Here is a 17,808-nt window from a genome sequence, read left to right as displayed (position 1 = left end):
CATAATGCTCTCATCAGTTGCTGAAAATGGCCGCCTCCATGACCTCCACACATGTGAGAAATCTCTATTCAACAATTTCGGATTTTTTGTTATGGTAAATATTTGTAGAGTGGCATGGAAGGTATGGGGTGTAGTAGTTGAATATTCCGTTTAGCTGAAGAATAGTTCATTATTTCTGTGCGCAGATGATGGAATCAGTTGTTAAAGTCAGCGAGTCATTCATTCTGATGCTTCTACCGTTGGGAGACATCACTCACTTTCACTTTTACTAACCATTGATTAAGTGAAATCAGGTTTTTCAGTAATCATCAATCAGGTGATCACACTGATGTAAAAAAAAGAAGAAAAAAAAAGAATGCTGAAGCAGAAATTAGGTTTGAAATGTATCATTGTTATTATCATTATTCTCAATGACAATGTTATTTTCATTTTTATAAAATCATTATCATCAGCTGATGACAACTCAGATCATAAATTTTTAGTCAGTGTTTGATGTACTAACAATTAGTCATATTGATGTTCACTCTGTATTGTTCCAGATTTGAAGATCATGTTTTTCAAGAGGTGCCAGATCAATAATCAGGTGGTGCATTTGTAAGTGGAGATAAATCTAAGACTTTTCACCGGAAGGGTAGACATGCCACATTTCTTTGATCTTATCTGCTTGTGAATGTGATTGTCTACTATGGCGATGTTGCTGTTTCCATGTGCACGACCCCTGACCTGCAGGACAGCAGCAGTGTTGCGAGTGATTAACACTTCGCTTCCTGTTTCAACATTGTGTACTACTAGCATGAAACCACATGTCTTATATATGCCTGTTGCCAGTAAAAGCCCATCAGCGGTAAGTCGGACAGTTTCCAGGCTTCTATTATCTCAGGAATTTGCAGCGGTTGTGAGACCAGGAAGTGGATGTTTCTGTTCACAGTGCAGTGATAAAAGTTTTCCTGCTTTGGACAGAGCTTCCAAGCCAGACCCACAAAGGACAGAAGGAAGCCAGGCAGTGTTAAAAAACACAAGCAGCCCTTCAGAGAATGGTTGTGTTGAGGAGAGCGATCGTCACAGAAATCAGAACGAATGCTCAGAGAAAGGTCAGACAGAGATTCTATCAGTCTCACAGCTACAGCAGAGTCATTCACCACATGGCTCCAGTTCCAATGTATCCCAGGTTCATCAGCAAGAAGAGGATGTGTCTCTAGTAGACCTTTCTCGCTCAAACATTGACCATACCAGTCATGAGCAGACCCCAGTGATGGTGATGAACCCCCCACCTCCAGTATCTGACCAGCACACTGGCGCCACCTCAGTGCCCCAGTCCATAGGTGAGGCCGACCTCCAGGAGCTGCTCCCTCCCCGCCCCATCCACCCCTCCTTCAACCTGGCACCCTACCTGGCCCAGTCCCCGCTGCTGCAGCGCCTCGTGGCACTGGGTGTAGACCTGTCCGTGCTGGAGAAAGTGAAGGAGGCAGCAGACTACCTGGTTCAGGCTGACTGGGCAGCAGACATTCAGCCTAGGCTGCTGTTTCTGCAAGACCTTGGTGTGGGGGATGCACAGCTGGGGCGAGTGCTGACCAAAAGCCCCCTGCTGCTGAAGGAGGACATTGAGGACATGCAGGTGGGTCATGACTCGACACAGTGACCAGGACAGGTAGGTCATGACTAGACACATTGACCAGGGCAGGAAGGCCATGACTCAACATGATTGATCAGGGATTGATACAGTGTTAGTTCACTCTGAAGGACATGTACACTGTAGGTGTATGTAATCAATGTTCATCAACTCATAGAGCGATACAGAGTTAGTTTACTGTTTGGAGTAGTGGATCTTTCTTCCATCTGAATCTTGTAGGCTGTTCATTGATCACTGCTGATGAGAGCACATACTGCATAGTATTGTTAACCCCACAGTGAATGAGTGTTTGTCATTCTGCTGTTAACAAAATGACAGGTCATCGCATACGTGGCCTGTGACTGACTGGCTAAACTGGGGAGACAATTTTGATTCATGGCTTAAGTTATTATCATGATATCATTATTATTCATTCCTCTTTATTCCTTCATCAACAACCATAGAACTGATCCCCATCCTCTTTCCCTGTAGTAATATATTTACTTTGACTGATGACACATCATGCAGGCACATTGTATCAGATCTATGCAAGAAGATGTTTTCTTCTTTTTGATTTGCTTCAACTATTACTGTGTATTCCAGTATTTTCAGTAGATTATGCTGGTCTGTGTGTGACTGTATGGAAAGATCATTGAGTGCTGTACTTGTTCAGAGTGATGACTGCTAGTTATACAGACCAGAAATGCATGTGTGTGTGTGACAGTATGGTCAGATCATGGGTAATGTGTGTTCAGGGAGGTAACTGCTATATAGGTAGACAGGTATATATGTGTGTGACAATAAAGCCAGATTATTGAGTGGTGTCTGTTCAGGGAGATAACTGCTGATTATACAGGTAGATGTGTGTGTGTGATGGTAAGTGTTTTTCCACCTTTCACTGTTTCAGTGAGGTAAATGTTGGTTATACTACAGGTAGACATGTGATGTATCTATACATGTGTGATGGCAGGGACGGATCAACTACCTGGAGTCCAAGAAATTCAGCCGGGAACAAATCATACGCATTGTGACCTCTGCCCCTCTGACCTTGATGCTCCCGGTCACCTACCTGGACAAAAAGCTGGGCTTCTTGCAAAAGATGTTTCACCTGACAGGTAGGCTGCAGTCCTGTTTTAGGTCTGTTTTACCTGACAGGTAATATATATATATATATATATATATATATATCTGTATAATTTTTTTTTTTTTACCTGACAGGTAGGCAGCGTTCTGCTGTTTGAGGCCTTTTCCACCTGATAGGTAGGTGGCATTCCTGTGTTTAACTTTGAGGTCTTTTCACCTGTCAGGTAAGGTGCATGCCTCTTTGTGAGGTCTTTTTTCCCTAATGGATTGTTAGCATTGTATGGACACCTGTTCATACATTCTATTCCAAACCCAAACCCAAGCCAGTTTCTGTACATAAAATGGATGCACACAGAAACCACACACACACACACACACACACACACACACACACACATCTACAGAAAGAAGGGAGTGAGGAGGAGGACCTCACGTTCCAAACAGGAAAAGCAAGCTATACAGATGTACACCCCTCAACCCCCAACGTACCCCTCACCTCCTCCCCTCATGCTGAGTGTTGTAGATGACAGTGGGGTTGTTGTTGTAGATTTTTAAAATCAAGATTGTCAAGTCTGTTCAATCCATGTGCAGGTGATGAAGTTCGACTTACTGCTGCCAAACTGCCCAAAATCATTCCTTGGAAACTTCAGAAACTGAAAGTAAGTGTAGTTTGGTGAATAATGGCATGATATTTGTGTAGGTTTATTTTTAAGTACCTACAGTTTTACATTGAACTAGACAGGTTTAATGGAAGCTGAATATGTCAACAGGTTTATAAGTATAACTATTTTGCTGAAATGAGATATGGCAAGATTTCTTCAAATTTGGTGATTCTCAAAGGATCTATTCAAATTAAGGGACTGGCATTTCATTGAATGGCTAAATCTGCTTCTCTGGTTTTCAGCAGGTGGTTGTTGTTTCGTAACCTGTCAAGACTCTCCTGAGCCACAGGGCTGCTACAACATAGAGATCTTGGGTCATATGTCACAAACGTGGCTGCCACTTTTCAGTGAATTCACATATTTCGGCAAAAAGGAAAAATGAGATTCAGTTGGATTTTTTTTTTTTTTTTTTTCTTCCAAATCAGGAAGTGGCAGCTGCAAGAGCAACTGAAGTGAATAAGTCTTATTTGCTTGGAGTGATAACTGGGAATATTGTTTCTGTGAGACACTATTGAAGCTGTGAATGTGAAAACTCAAGTGTTGGTTTGTATCAATGCCTTTTTCATCCTTGTAGAAGTAAGACTGGAGGTGCTCTGTGTGAATTGAAGATTTATGATAATGGCAGTGAAGAGCTATAAATGTGCTCCAATTGCGTCAGATTGCACCATTTTGAATTACTGTAAATTCCAATTTTTTTTGTCCAAGTGAGCATGCCTCTGCCATCCCCCTTAAAGTTCAGGGATTTTTGGTGTTCTTCAGTGGGAGCGATGCACAAACACTTTCATATCACTGCTGATCTGTTGATGCTGAGTTGGAGGAATGATGCCATGTCTCTTCAGTGCAGGTTTTCCCTGCACAGTCTCCAAGGCTTTTCATGGGGATGTTGATGTCTGTAGCAAAGATCTTCATCTTTCTCTTCTTCTGTCAAATCTTACTTTTAGTATTCTTGCAATGTGGGTTTTTTCTGCATGTGTTGAATCAGAGCAGACACCACATAATACTACCAAAGTGACTTAGCAGAAGTGCACAATAAAAAAGAAAAGGAAAAAATCTTTATGTGTGTCATTGTGGTGACCTAGCATGTACTAATCTCTGTGGGATTTCCAGCACAATGTGTGTGGGTGTGCATGACAGGGTTCACTGGGTGTGGTCAATTTCATGTTTTTATTTCACTTTTTTTGCCTTCTTCTTATCTTTCCCTGCATTTATAATAATGTTCTTACCATTTTATAAATGTTAACATACTTACCTTTTGTTATTATCATTATCATTGATTTATTTATTTTCATCTTTATTATTATTATTTATTATGTATTTTTTCTTCCATTTTATTTTACTGTAAACTTTTTGTTTTCTTTTTTCATCAAGGCCTGACAAAGCGCGTTGGGTTATGCCGCTGGTCAGGCATCTTGCTTTGCAGATGTGGTGTTGCATGTATGGATTTGTCCAAACGCAGTGACACCACCTTGAGAAACTGAAACAGACACTGAAATGTCCGTCACTGGGACTGTGGCAAAGTGAGACTGGATCAATGGCTGTGGCTGTGTGGAGACTGGATGGTGCTACTGGGAAAGTGCTGATGGTGGAACAGAGAAGAAAAACAAATGGAAGCAAACTGTAGTGTAAACCTGCTGACTGCCCATGAATGTGTGTGTCCCTCATGGTGTGCAGGCCCGACTTGTCTTGTTCTGATTGTTTTGTATGAAGACAATGATGATGTTGGTGGTATAATTCTTATTATATGCCTTGGACTGTGATACATGACTCTACCTGAAGGAGGTCATGCTTAGGATGATAAAGATGACGGTGTGAGATGATAACTATGTGTGCAGGACACCTGGTTGTACTTGAAGGAGATGATGATGTTGATGAGGATGACTATGTGTGCAGGACACCTGGTTGTAATTGAAGGAGATGATGATGTTGATAAGGATGACCGTGTGAGATGATGACTATGTGTGCAGGACACCTGGTTGTACTTGAAGGAGATGAGGATGTTGATGAGGATGACTATGTGTGCAGGACACCTGGTTGTAATTGAAGGAGATGAGGATGTTGATGAGGATGACTATGAGAGATGATGACTATGTGTGCAGGACACCTGGTTGTACTTGAAGGAGATGATGATGTTGATGAGGATGACTATGTGTGCAGGACACCTGGTTGTACTTGAAGGAGATGATGATGTTGATAAGGATGACCGTGTGAGATGATGACTATGTGTGCAGGACACCTGGTTGTACTTGAAGGAGATGATGATGTTGATGAGGATGACTATGTGTGCAGGACACCTGGTTGTACTTGAAGGAGATGAGGATGTTGATGAGGATGACTATGAGAGATGATGACTATGTGTGCAGGACACCTGGTTGTACTTGAAGGAGATGATGATGTTGATGAGGATGACTGTGTGAGATGATGATGTGTGCAGGACACCTGGTTGTACTTGAAGGAGGTGATGATGTTGATGAGGATGACTGTGTGAGATGATGATGATGTGTGCAGGACACCTGGTTGTACTTGAAGGAGATGTTGATAAGGATGACTGTGTGAGATGATGATGATGTGTGCAGGACACATGGTTGTACTTGAAGGAGATGATGGTGTTGATAAGGATGACTGTGTGATATAATGATGATGTGTACAGGACACCTGGTTGTACTTGAAGGAGATGATGATGTTGATGAGGATGACTGTGTGAGATGATGACTATGTGTACAGGACACCTGGTTGTACTTGAAGATGATGATGTTGATGAGGATGACTGTGTGAGATGATGATGATGTGTGCAGGACACATGGTTTCACATAATGATGACAATTTTAATGATGATGAAGATGTTATATGATGATGTTATTCAGTTAATGATGATGATTACTGAGTGAGATGATGCTGATATGTGCAGGACACACAGTTTTACATGATATATTAATGATGATGATGTTAACCATCGCTGGCTATCGTGGGTCGTACACGACCCAGAAGGGTACAAAAATGCAAATATCTCAGCCAGTTCTTAATATTTTTCTACGAAATTTCAGAAATGCTTCCTACACTTAAAAGGCCAACTTTTGCCAAAAATGAAGAAAATTCATTAATTAGTTAATGAGTAATTAAAGGTGGCGTTTTAACTACACATGGACGCTTGTGTGGGTCGTGTATGACCCATGCTTTTTAAAGAGGAAAAAACGTCACCCCTCGAAAGCTCTTGTGGGTCATGCACGACCCGTACCTTTTTAATAGTGATTTCAGAAGGTTTAATTTGCATTTAGTGATGGAAAATAAAGTTTTACTTTCAATAGCCTCACTACCCCACTACTCTCCTACTAACCCCCCCCCCCCCCACCCCCCCTTCCTCCCCGCCCCGTCCCTTTTGCCTGTCTTTAGCTGTAACCCCCTTCCATCCCTTTCTCTAACAGCATGTACCTGTGTGACTAAATATCTTTGATTGTGTGTGTATAGGATGCTGAGTCATCTCTCTCTCTGTCTGTCTCGCTGTCTGTCTCTCTCTGCCTCAGTCTCTCTCTCTATCTATCTATCTCTGTGTGCATAAGTAGGGTTTGTATGTATGTGCGTGTGGTGTTATGCATTTGTGTGTGTGATCAGTTGTGTGTGCGCGTGTGTGTGTGAATGCGTGAGTATGTGTTTCTTCTGAGTGTACGTGTTTGTGTGAGTCTGTGTGTGCGTGTGCGAGCACATGTATATGTAATCAGTTGTTAGATATGTTTTCCTTTTCTATATTTTGTTATAAGCTTTGGAGGAATATACAGGTTTTTGTCTCTTTACAAAGTATGGGTCGTGCATGACCCACACAAGCTTTGGAGGAATATACAGGTTTTTGTCTCTTTGAAAGGTATGGGTCATGGACGACCCACATGAGTTTCCATGTGTAGTCAAAAGCGACAGCGGTATGGGTTGTGGACGACCCACATGAACTTCTGTGTGTAGTCAAAAGCGACAGCCAGCGAAGGTTAATGATGATGATGATGATGACTATGTGCAGGATACCAGGTTCTACGTGAAGGAGATGCTGGGATTCTCTGACAGAGAGCTGAAGGCCATGCTGCTTGCCGCCCCCAAAGTGTTCCTGTCAGGTAACACACACACTGTTCCACCTTCATGATCACTACTATTACTGTATCTTTCTCACATCACAGCTATTGGCATTTTCCCCATTGTCAAGACTGTCATCAACAGTGTTGTTCTCATGGTAATGATAATCATTAGTAACAGCTTGTATGAGGGTGATATTAAGCTTAGGATGCGACTAGGTGTATCAAAGTCCACATTCACAAGAAAACTGAAGTGGATTTAGCTGTTGTGGCTGTGAGCCAGTCTCCTCTCCACTCCATAGTCTGGTCATGTGGGCACAAGTCGTTCACAGCAGCACACACCTGAGCATACAGGTGAGCACTGTTTGCAGGTCAGATCATTTTTCCTCATACCTGATGAGGCAGAATCTGAAAACAGCTGCAGCTCATGAATGAAAAGAGAAATCCTCAACCTTTCCAAAGGTTGGTAGATAATACATCACTTTTGTTTCATTGTAGGTTGTTTTTTTTCTGTTTCCCATCCAGCAGCGCTGCATTATACTGTAATAAATGTATGTTTATCAAAAACTTTTTTCTTCTTGTAATGTGGTAGATTATACATCCCTTTTATTATTTCATTGTTTTTTTTTAAATTTCCCTTCCAGCAGGGCTGCATTATACTATGATAAATATGTGTGCATTAAAAGCTTTTTTCTTCTTTTAACGTGGTGAATAATACATCCTTTTGTATTTCATTGTAGTTTTTTTTTTTTTTTAATTATTATTTTTTTTAATGTTTTCCTTCCAGCAGGGCTGAATTATACTATGATAAATGTATGTTTTTCAGGGCTGCATTATACTATGATAAATGTATGTTCAGTGTATGTGTGTGTTGTGCATGCAGACCGGCACCAGCTGGGGAAGAGGTTTGACCTGCTCCACAACGTGATGGGTTTGACCCACCAACACTTGGCCGCCTGGCCTGCCGTGCTCCGCACTCGGCGCCACATTGTGGAGCAGCGGCACCGCTTCCTGGTGTTGGTGGGCCGCGCGCAGTACGACCCCCGCAGGGAGAACTACGTGTCTCTCAAGGCCCTGGTGTCCGGCAGGGACCGCGATTTCTGCCACCACGTGGCCAAGACCTCCCCTGCCCAGTTCTACGACTTTCTGAAGTCACTGTGAAAGGTGTGCTGGCCAGCCAGCACTCAGACCTGAAGAGGCTGGCAGGCATGGCAGAGCATTAGAATGAAAGACAAGATCGGGTGACAGTGAATAAGAATAACTGCATTGTGTGATGTCATGGTTAAAATTGTGTGACAGTGAATAAGAATACTGTATTGTGTGATGTCATGGTTGTCTCCCAGAAACCAAGGATGACAATGCGTTGTTCCATCATCATTGTGTGATGTAGTGTGATAATAAAACCTAGGAAAACAAGAGGTGCTTTGAAGCAGAGTGGTTTTAGAGAGCTGATTATGTTGGCGTGACCCTGCTAGGATGTCAGCAGTATGTCGCGTCGGATGGGTTGGAATGGATGGGAAGTGCAGTGCAAAGAAACAAAGGTATGTGATGGGGTGGAACAGAGGCTGTATCATCCCCTGTGGACATGACGGATGTCTCAGGAAAGGCAGTGAACCATCCCCCAAAGCAAATGATCATGAAGCACCCCTCACATTGTAATTGTGGTCCCTATGTCTGCAAAAGATACGTCACAATCCAAAAACTTACCGAAGCTGTTGGTGAAGGATGTATTCAAAACTGGAAGAAAATAATCAAAAGCATTATCTTACAGAAATATAACAGTACCTTTTATTTTTTGCTGCCCGATTATAGCCTTCATGCTGTCGATTCCAATAACCCGTACAGAACTAAACAAACATGTGCAAGACTTGGGGCATGATTTTGGAGTGACTGGTTTAGGGAGTCAGTCAGTGGATCGGTGGCCAAGAGGTATTGTGCCCACCTTGGAAGCCAGCGTCCCATATGGTTTTTATTTTACTCCCCCATCAACTAGACCTTGAGTAGTGGTCTGGGTGCTGATCTTTCGGATGAGATGATTAACCTTTCCCGTACGTCGTGGGTGTGCTCACACCCACATACGTTTTTTGCTCTGTAACTCAAGGAATCTTGAAGCCACTTCCATTAAATTTCCTGACTTTGTTTATAATGTATCATACTACATATCAACTGAAAATTATTCTGTTTTATCCATAAACAAAGAAATAAATAAACAGTAAACGTCCCAGTACGTGGTGGGTGTGTGCACACCCATACTCTCAAAGAATAAATTTTGCGCGCCGTACATAGTGGGTGTGGAGCCACCCACACTCGCAAAGAACGCCTTGCGCGCCACACATTGTTTATGTGATGTCACTCGTGCCTGCCAGAGAGAGAATGGTGGGGTGGGGCTGGGGTGCAGGCGTTGGTATGAAAGTGCTTCTTGCCCACCATTCGGAATTAGTGCCACCGAGATCAGGCCAGATTCGGTTCCGTCTGCTACTACCTTTTTGTCTGTTGTTCATGATGTACTTGATCATGTCTGTAGTTTTACTCTGAAGTTTAACTCATTTCAAAAATGGATATTTATTGTACTAGATACATGAACTGATTTAAATACAGTTTAGAATGAATTGTTTTTATTGTAAAAAAAACAAAAACAAGAGAGGCAAGGCTTTCAAGACTCACTTGTGATACACTTTAAAAAAAAAATCTAATCGTTAAAATGTGTTCTGTATTTGTTATTATAAAGCTTCGGGTTTAAAAAAAAAAAAAAAGAAAAAAAAAAGTCCTAACCAGATTCGAACCCCGCGTGTTCGGGTGAGAAGAAACTGTCTTACCCATTACACTATCGTGGCTCCATTACTGACGTTCTAAAATTTAATATTTGAACATACTTTTTTAAAGAGCGATAAATCAGTTGTGGTATTCGCTGTGAGAACGCTGTTTAAATCATATTATTCTGGTGTATCTTGGGCATTCAAAAAATCTTTAAGGGCAATAAAAAATTCTTTTTAAGTCCACGGTAAAGGAGATGTGGCTATCGCCACAATCACACTGCAACATTTAAATACAGTTTAGAATGAATTGTTTTTATTGTAAAAAAAAAAAAAAATAAAACCGAGAGAGGCAAGGTGATCAGATTTGGGATTTGAAGCCTTCCAGGGTTGGGCTGAGGGCAATCTCAGCAGGAAGGCTGTTCCAGTTTGTTATGGTTCGGGGAAAGAAAGATTTTTGTCTGTACAGCGTCCTGCAGTTGGAGAGGTGGTACGCTGCTGGGTGCGATCCTCGGGTCCCCGTGGATGCTGAAGGATTTTGAGAGGGCTTGTGGCATGTGTTGATGATAAGACTGCCGCTATGAAACTTATAAAAGTTAACCAGTCTTGCCTTCTCCTTCGCTCTTTGAGGGGGGACCACTGAAGAGTCTCCATCATGTCTTGCACACTGGATGTTTTCCTGTGTCGATGGGTCACCCAGCGAGCAGCCCGGCGTTGTACTGCCTCAAGTTTGTTATTGTCCTTCTCTGTATAGGGGTCCCACACAGAGCTGGCATACTCCAGGGTTGGGCGGACCAGTGTTTGGTAGGCTTGCTGTTTGATGTGCTGGGAGCCTACTTTCAGGTTCTGTCTGAGTAGGCCTAAGGTCTTGTTGGCTCGGTTGGAGACATTGGAGATGTGGGGGGTCCATCTAAGATCAGAAGTGATGGTGATGCTGAGGTATTTTGATTTGCTGACTACATCAAGGGTGTGGCCACGAAAGGTGTACTCTGATGGTAGGGGGTCTCTCTTCCGGCTCACTCGCAGTGTCTGACATTTGTCTGGATGGAAGCTCATAAGCCACTTCTGCTCCCATTCTGCGAGGCAGAATTTCTGTTCGTAATGGAGATGCATCTTGTGTACTTTGTCTATAGATCCCTGATCTAAATAACATCTACAAGCTGCAGCCACCAAATGTACCACTGCATCATCATCTGACGTAATTTCGTCACACACACACACACACATAGAGCATTAGCGAAATGTTGCGGGGGGTTTTGTTCCACAAAGTGTGGCTGGACAGGGACAGAGATCGCGCACGTGCGTTCGTGTGTGTGTGTGTGCATCAGTGTGTATGCGAGTGCGTGTATATGTGAAAGGGCGGTGAGCGTGTGTGTGGGTGTGTGTGTGGAGGTGTTTATGTACACACGTGTATCAGTATGTGTGTGTGTGTGTGTCTTGCCGGACCATGAAAACATCGGTATGCTCCAAAGAGCAAGAGTGAATCATTATTTGTTTATTCGTTGTTATAAAGCACGCTTGCTTTGTTTGTTGTTTTCTATTCAAAGCATGCTAGATTTCATCAAAACAACTCAGAATTCACTGTCAGTTCTAAGTAATACATAATGTTTGGCACAAGAGAGTTGCCATCAACATGTGCAGAACAGATCAGAACGAAACGGGCCTTTCGTTATTATCAGTCGCGGGGACAGACATAAAGAGTGTGGCTTTTTTCTTTCTTCGATTATGTTGTCAAATACATCATCATTAGCATCGCAACACCTTAAATTGGTGCCGGATGACATCATACCTAAATTTCACCCCTTTCTTCCTTTTCTCTCCGGATTTGCACATATCTTAAAATGGTCTCTGGCTGGGGGGTTTCTGCAGCAGTCACGCCCAACTAAAAGTTCAGTTTAAAAAAAAAAAATTGTTTTAATTGTTTATAATGAAATGGAAAAGCCCATTTACATGAAGCTCTCACATCCCTGCACTTGGTGAAGCGCTTCAGTAAATGCATGCATGCAACTGGAAACCAGACATGAAAGTTGGCGAAGGAAACGTAAAATTTGTTTTACAGACAGATGTGAGTTATTGATGGTACACTCATGATGTACGGAAATAGATTAGTTCCTATACAGAAACCATGGGTTGCTGTGCACCCACGACGTACAGCGAGGAGTCTTTCCTTCATAGAAAGCATGGGTGTCTGTATACCCACATCATAATGGAAGGGGTTTGTTCCTTTTCAGAAACCATGGGCTGCTGTGCACCCACGACGTACGGCGAGGAGTCTTTCCTTCATAGAAAGCATGGGTGTCTGTATACCCACATCATACAGGAAGGGGTTAGTTCCTATACAGAAACCATGGGTTGCTGTGCACCCACGACGTACGGCGAGGAGTCTTTCCTTCATAGAAAGCATGGGTGTCTGTATACCCACAACGTACGGTGTGCAAAATTTTAGGGAACATATGGAAAAGGTTAAGCTAGGTCCCGTGCACTGTGTTCATTCAGTGTTCTTAATAGCAAAATTCTGTAGAAAAACGAACATTAAAGTAAAACAAATACACTTGCAGTCAGAAAAACTATAGGTGGTGCTGCACTGTTGTGATGGGCTCTCTGCAGCAGCCCAAATATAACACACAGAAATCTGTTATGACAAGTATTGCATGCATGTTTTGTACAGGCAATCATATAAATGTATCAGTAGAAACTGTAACTGTTGTGTTCCTGACGCTCACTACAGCTCTCAATAGTGAAAGGACAAATACTTTGAAACTGTGTCAACTCGGTGCAAAGAAAAAGAAGGGAAAGGTTTTAGATTTGGCTGCCCTAATTTGCCTTCTTCAAGGTTCTGATGTTGGAATCAGAGGGTGATATTGACAAGACAAACTGTTCTTGCTGGGGAATGTATGGAAGTTACAGAGACAGTCAAAGTAGTTTAGGGCAAACCCCATGCTTCAGTATTGATTAGTACCCACTCACAGGCACTGACACTGAGTGACAGTAATGGTCAGTATTTATACCAGAGGAAGAGAAAACAGCAATGATTAAAGTGCCTGCACTCACACCTATACACAAACATGTCAGCTGTGTGTTCATGCTGAAAATACTGTTGACTGTGTGCAGTCCACACTGTGCAATTCCACTGTCAGGTCCGGGGTCCTCATTCATTCTATGTTCACATGTACTCATCTTTACCAAGAAATGTTGAAGAATCAGAATCACTTTATTATCACAAATAAATTAAGGGTGGCGAAGTCTGTGGTACACACACATTACAACTAATACAAACAGAACAGTGAAATTAAAGATAACTTAAGCACAAAAACACACAGCAAAGTCAAAGCAAACTCATTTACAACATCACCTTTCCATTATTAAAAAACAACAAAACACACAATACATTTTGATTCATCCATTTGGAAATTAACTTGTGCATCCACAAGCTCGTCACTCACCCTCCACAATCTCTCAGCCCACAGCCAAGTCCAACATACTCACAACATATAGGTTGGGCAAATGATAAAAAACAATAATATTTAATTATAAAGCTAATTACAAACAAGCAAGTAATACAATATATAGATACATACATTTGTTTTGTGTTTACCTTATATAACTTCCTAACATACAAAAACATGTACCGGGTGTTCTGTAATGTTGTTCTATTAATAATTCTAAGAATCACATGACTTATCACATGTCCATCAAAGGGACCCGGATGAAAACAGCAGTTGTCCTGTCGCCATCTTCATGTTAGATCTAATAAAGTTACTTAGAACTCCTCAGTATCGAGTCTGTATTATTGCAGCGTATGAACACACACACACGCTCGCACACCGGGGCAGTTCAAACCTATGAACTAACTCTGGGGCCAGCTGGAGAAGCAAACCAAAACATTAACGCACAGCACCGGCTTCACGAAAGCTACTCAAACAAATCAATGTTGGCATTATTCAAACAGTAAACTGACCACTGACAAATCTCTGAACAAATAGCAAACAAAACCAGTTAAACTCCAGGCAGAACAAAAGAGGGGGTGGGGTGAGGCAGAAAGAGAGAGAGAGAGAGGGAGAGAGAAACGGAGTGAAATCTGGGAGCATGTCCAACTGTGTCACCATGTCCAGCTGTCCCCATGTCTACATGTCACTGTGTCTGTCACCATGTCCAGCTGTCCCCATGTCTACATGTCACTGTGTCTGTCACCATGTCCAGCTGTCCCCATGTCTACATGTCACTGTGTCTGTCACCATGTCTACATGTCACTGTGTCTGTCACCATGTCCAGCTGTCCCCTTGTCTATGTCACTGTGTCTGTCACCATGTCTATATGTCACTGTGTCTGTCACCATGTCTATATGTCACTGTGTCTGTCACCATGTCCAGCTGTCCCCTTGTCTATGTCACTGTGTCTGTCACCATGTCTATATGTCACTGTGTCTGTCACCATGTCTATATGTCACCATGTCTATATGTCACTGTGTCTGTCACCATGTCCAGCTGTCCCCTTGTCTATGTCACTGTGTCTGTCACCATGTCTATATGTCACCATGTCTATATGTCACTGTGTCTGTCACCATGTCTATATGTCACCATGTCTATATGTCACTGTGTCTGTCACCATGTCCAGCTGTCCCCTTGTCTATGTCACTGTGTCTGTCACCATGTCTATATGTCACTGTGTCTGTCACCATGTCTATATGTCACCATGTCTATATGTCACTGTGTCTGTCACCATGTCCAGCTGTCCCCTTGTCTATGTCACTGTGTCTGTCACCATGTCTATATGTCACTGTGTCTGTCACCATGTCTATATGTCACTGTGTCTGTCACCATGTCCAGCTGTGTCACCATGTCCAGCTGTCCCCATGTCTATGTCACTGTGTCTGTCACCATGTCTATATGTCACTGTGTCTGTCACCATGTCCAGCTGTCCCCTTGTCTACATCTCACTGTGTCTGTCACCATGTCCAGCTGTCCCCATGTCTACATGTCACTGTGTCTGTCACCATGTCCAGCTGTCCCCTTGTCTACATCTCACTGTGTCTGTCACTATGTCCAGTTGCCATGTCCAGCTGTCCCCTTGTCTGTATGTCACTGTGTCTGTCACCATGTCCAGCTGTCCCCTTGTCTGTATGTCACTGTGTCACCATGTCTATATGTCACCATGTCTATATGTCACTGTGTCTGTCACCATGTCCAGCTGTCCCCTTGTCTATGTCACTGTGTCTGTCACCATGTCTATATGTCACTGTGTCTGTCACCATGTCCAGCTGTGTCACCATGTCCAGCTGTCCCCATGTCTACATGTCACTGTGTCTGTCACCATGTCCAGCTGTCCCTTTGTCTATATGTCACTGTGTCTGTCACCATGTCCAGCTGTCCCCTTGTCTACATGTCACTGTGTCTGTCACCATGTCCAGCTGTCCCTTTGTCTGTATGTCACTGTGTCTGTCACCATGTCCAGCTGTCCCCTTGTCTACATGTCACTGTGTCTGTCACCATGTCCAGCTGTCCCCTTGTCTATATGTCGCTGTGTCTGTCACCATGTCCAGCTGTCCTTTTGTCTGTATGTCACTGTGTCTGTCACCATGTCCAGCTGTCCCCTTGTCTATATGTCACTGTGTCTGTCGCCACGTCCAGCTGTCCCCTTGTCTACATGTCACTGTGTCTGTCACCATGTCCAGCTGTCCCATTGTCTATATGTCACTGTGTCTGTCACCATGTCCAGCTGTCCCTTTGTCTATATGTCACTGTGTCTGTCACCATGTCCAGCTGTCCCCTTGTCTATATGTCACTGTGTCTGTCACCATGTCCAGCTGTCCCCTTGTCTACATGTCACTGTGTCTGTCACCATGTCCAGCTGTCCCCTTGTCTACATGTCACTGCGTCTGTCACTTTTGTTGTCACAAACCTGGCCATGTTCATAAACATGAATTTATGTTACTGTAGCACATTATTTCACTGCAGTAACCATCTTGTTAGATTATCATTTGGACCAGAAGTAAAAGTTTGTTATATGCCAACTGAAAATGATTTGCGGAACACGTCAACGAAAGACTTTATAAAGCCATTGAAAAATACGTACATGTGCATGACAGTGTCGCACACAAACTATGCGCACATGCACACAGCAGGTGTAAGCATAAATCAACATAAAAACATACAATTGGGCACACACAGGTAGGCCTATATTGCACATGTCCTAGCACACACATGTGCCCTCTCATACTTTAGCACACACACACAAATGCACAGTAAAACAGACGTGTGCGCATAATATACACAAATACACATACCCCCTCACATGCTAAGAATCACATAAGTGTAGCCAAGCGCTCAGCTGGTTTTCAAATACTGCCTCATGCATGAGCTGTATAGCAGACGCCTTTTTCGCAACTGACCCACCGGTCCTCAACGACTCTTGCATAATGCGTGACATCATTCCAAATTTGAATGCAAAGCCCATTGTAAACAAATACTCATAACATTTATTAAATCAAGTCTCTGTATCATTCACTACTAGATAATGTCTGTTGTGCTTACACACACACACACACACACACTTAAATCAGTTAGAAGCATATTTGATTTTAGTTTAATCGTTCGTCATTGTGGGGATTTCAACTCACACCCACAGCACATGCCATAAAGCGGATGACAGTTTTACTACAGCAACGGTGTCAACCATTGCCATGCTGATATAACTCCTGTGGTGCAAGGCTATTCAAATCCAAATCTGAACTGAAAGCCGTAAGCATCCGCCAGTCACTTTCCGAGGCACAGCTTTCGAATACACATCGAGCGTGTTGCACACACAGTCAGCTGCCTAACATTCTACTGGTAGGTATCACAGTCTGGTAACAGAAATCTACTTATCTAGCTATCATGCTCTCTCCTATACAGTTTACTCCAGTATAGTGCTACATAACAGATTCATTTGAGTCACTTTGACACAGTATATGCTTTACATAATCTATACTGTCAGTGTACTTTCACTAGATCAGCTTAGCTTCAACCACTAAATGTATTAGAAATTCATTTGTTGTCAGTGTCTGGTCTTCACACATATGCATTTTTCATCATTTTTGTTGTTGCCTACTCCAAAACCAAGTGGTAGTCTTTCCATGTAATATGTATACATGTACTTACTATCCACTGGCACTCCTGACGTGTTGAACTTATGACATTTGTGTTTGTCTTCTAAAGGCATTGTCTTCTCTTCTTCTTTACTTCTCATAATGTAATAAAACAATAGAAAAACCCTTTTGTGACTGGCCTTCCATAATTATGTCCTTGGCCTGTGCACGGATCTTTTCTATCCTTTCACCTTCACCCTCTTTAACTTAGTAAATCAGTAATTATTTTGTACTGTCCCCTTTTATATACCACTCGGGTTAACACAGCTACAAAAGTATACAAACAACCAGCGTGTGCTCACATCAAAATTTTCACAGCATATGTCTTACAGCCCAGCCAACCACAAGGATCATCTCAGGGCTGAAATTAATTAAAGCCAGTCAGAAAGAAACCAAACACTGTGAAAAGGTCAGTTTAAAAAAAACCTTTAAATAGAAACAGTTCAACTGTAACCACCCACATTTTTGTGATTACCAAACCAACACTGGCGTGTGGTTGAAGGGAAAAACCCTTGTAACCTCCCTT

General features: G+C 42.6%; 1 protein-coding gene across 2 annotated transcripts; it reads left to right on the top strand.

The window, feature by feature from the left end:
* Positions 1-20: 20 nt before the first annotated feature.
* LOC143294763 (transcription termination factor 3, mitochondrial-like) lies at positions 21-10,405 on the top strand. Of its 2 annotated transcripts, none has more exons than XM_076606235.1 (6): positions 21-53; positions 540-1,615; positions 2,580-2,724; positions 3,284-3,351; positions 7,358-7,448; positions 8,290-10,405. In XM_076606235.1, the coding sequence occupies exons 2-6, from the start codon at positions 686-688 to the stop codon at positions 8,565-8,567; spliced, it is 1,512 nt and encodes a 503-aa protein (XP_076462350.1). In that variant the 5' UTR covers positions 21-53; positions 540-685; the 3' UTR covers positions 8,568-10,405. The 2 variants fall into 2 exon arrangements, with proteins under 2 accessions (XP_076462350.1, XP_076462349.1); XM_076606234.1 differs by having other exon boundaries at positions 24-94.
* Positions 10,406-17,808: the final 7,403 nt, after the last annotated feature.

Source organism: Babylonia areolata, chromosome 20 (assembly GCF_041734735.1).
Source record: "Babylonia areolata isolate BAREFJ2019XMU chromosome 20, ASM4173473v1, whole genome shotgun sequence".
In the NCBI taxonomy this organism is placed as follows: domain Eukaryota; kingdom Metazoa; phylum Mollusca; class Gastropoda; order Neogastropoda; family Buccinidae; genus Babylonia; species Babylonia areolata.
This window is presented reverse-complemented; position numbering and strand designations above follow the sequence as displayed.

Excerpts from the sequence above, each read along its gene's own strand:
- LOC143294763 (XM_076606235.1), top strand. The coding sequence starts at position 686 with ATGGCGATGTTGCTGTTTCCATGTGCACGACCCCTGACCTGCAGGACA. Across the intron at positions 1,616-2,579 it reads AGGACATTGAGGACATGCAG|GGACGGATCAACTACCTGGA; the intron begins GTGGGTCATGAC and ends GTGTGATGGCAG. Across the intron at positions 2,725-3,283 it reads AAAGATGTTTCACCTGACAG|GTGATGAAGTTCGACTTACT; the intron begins GTAGGCTGCAGT and ends ATCCATGTGCAG.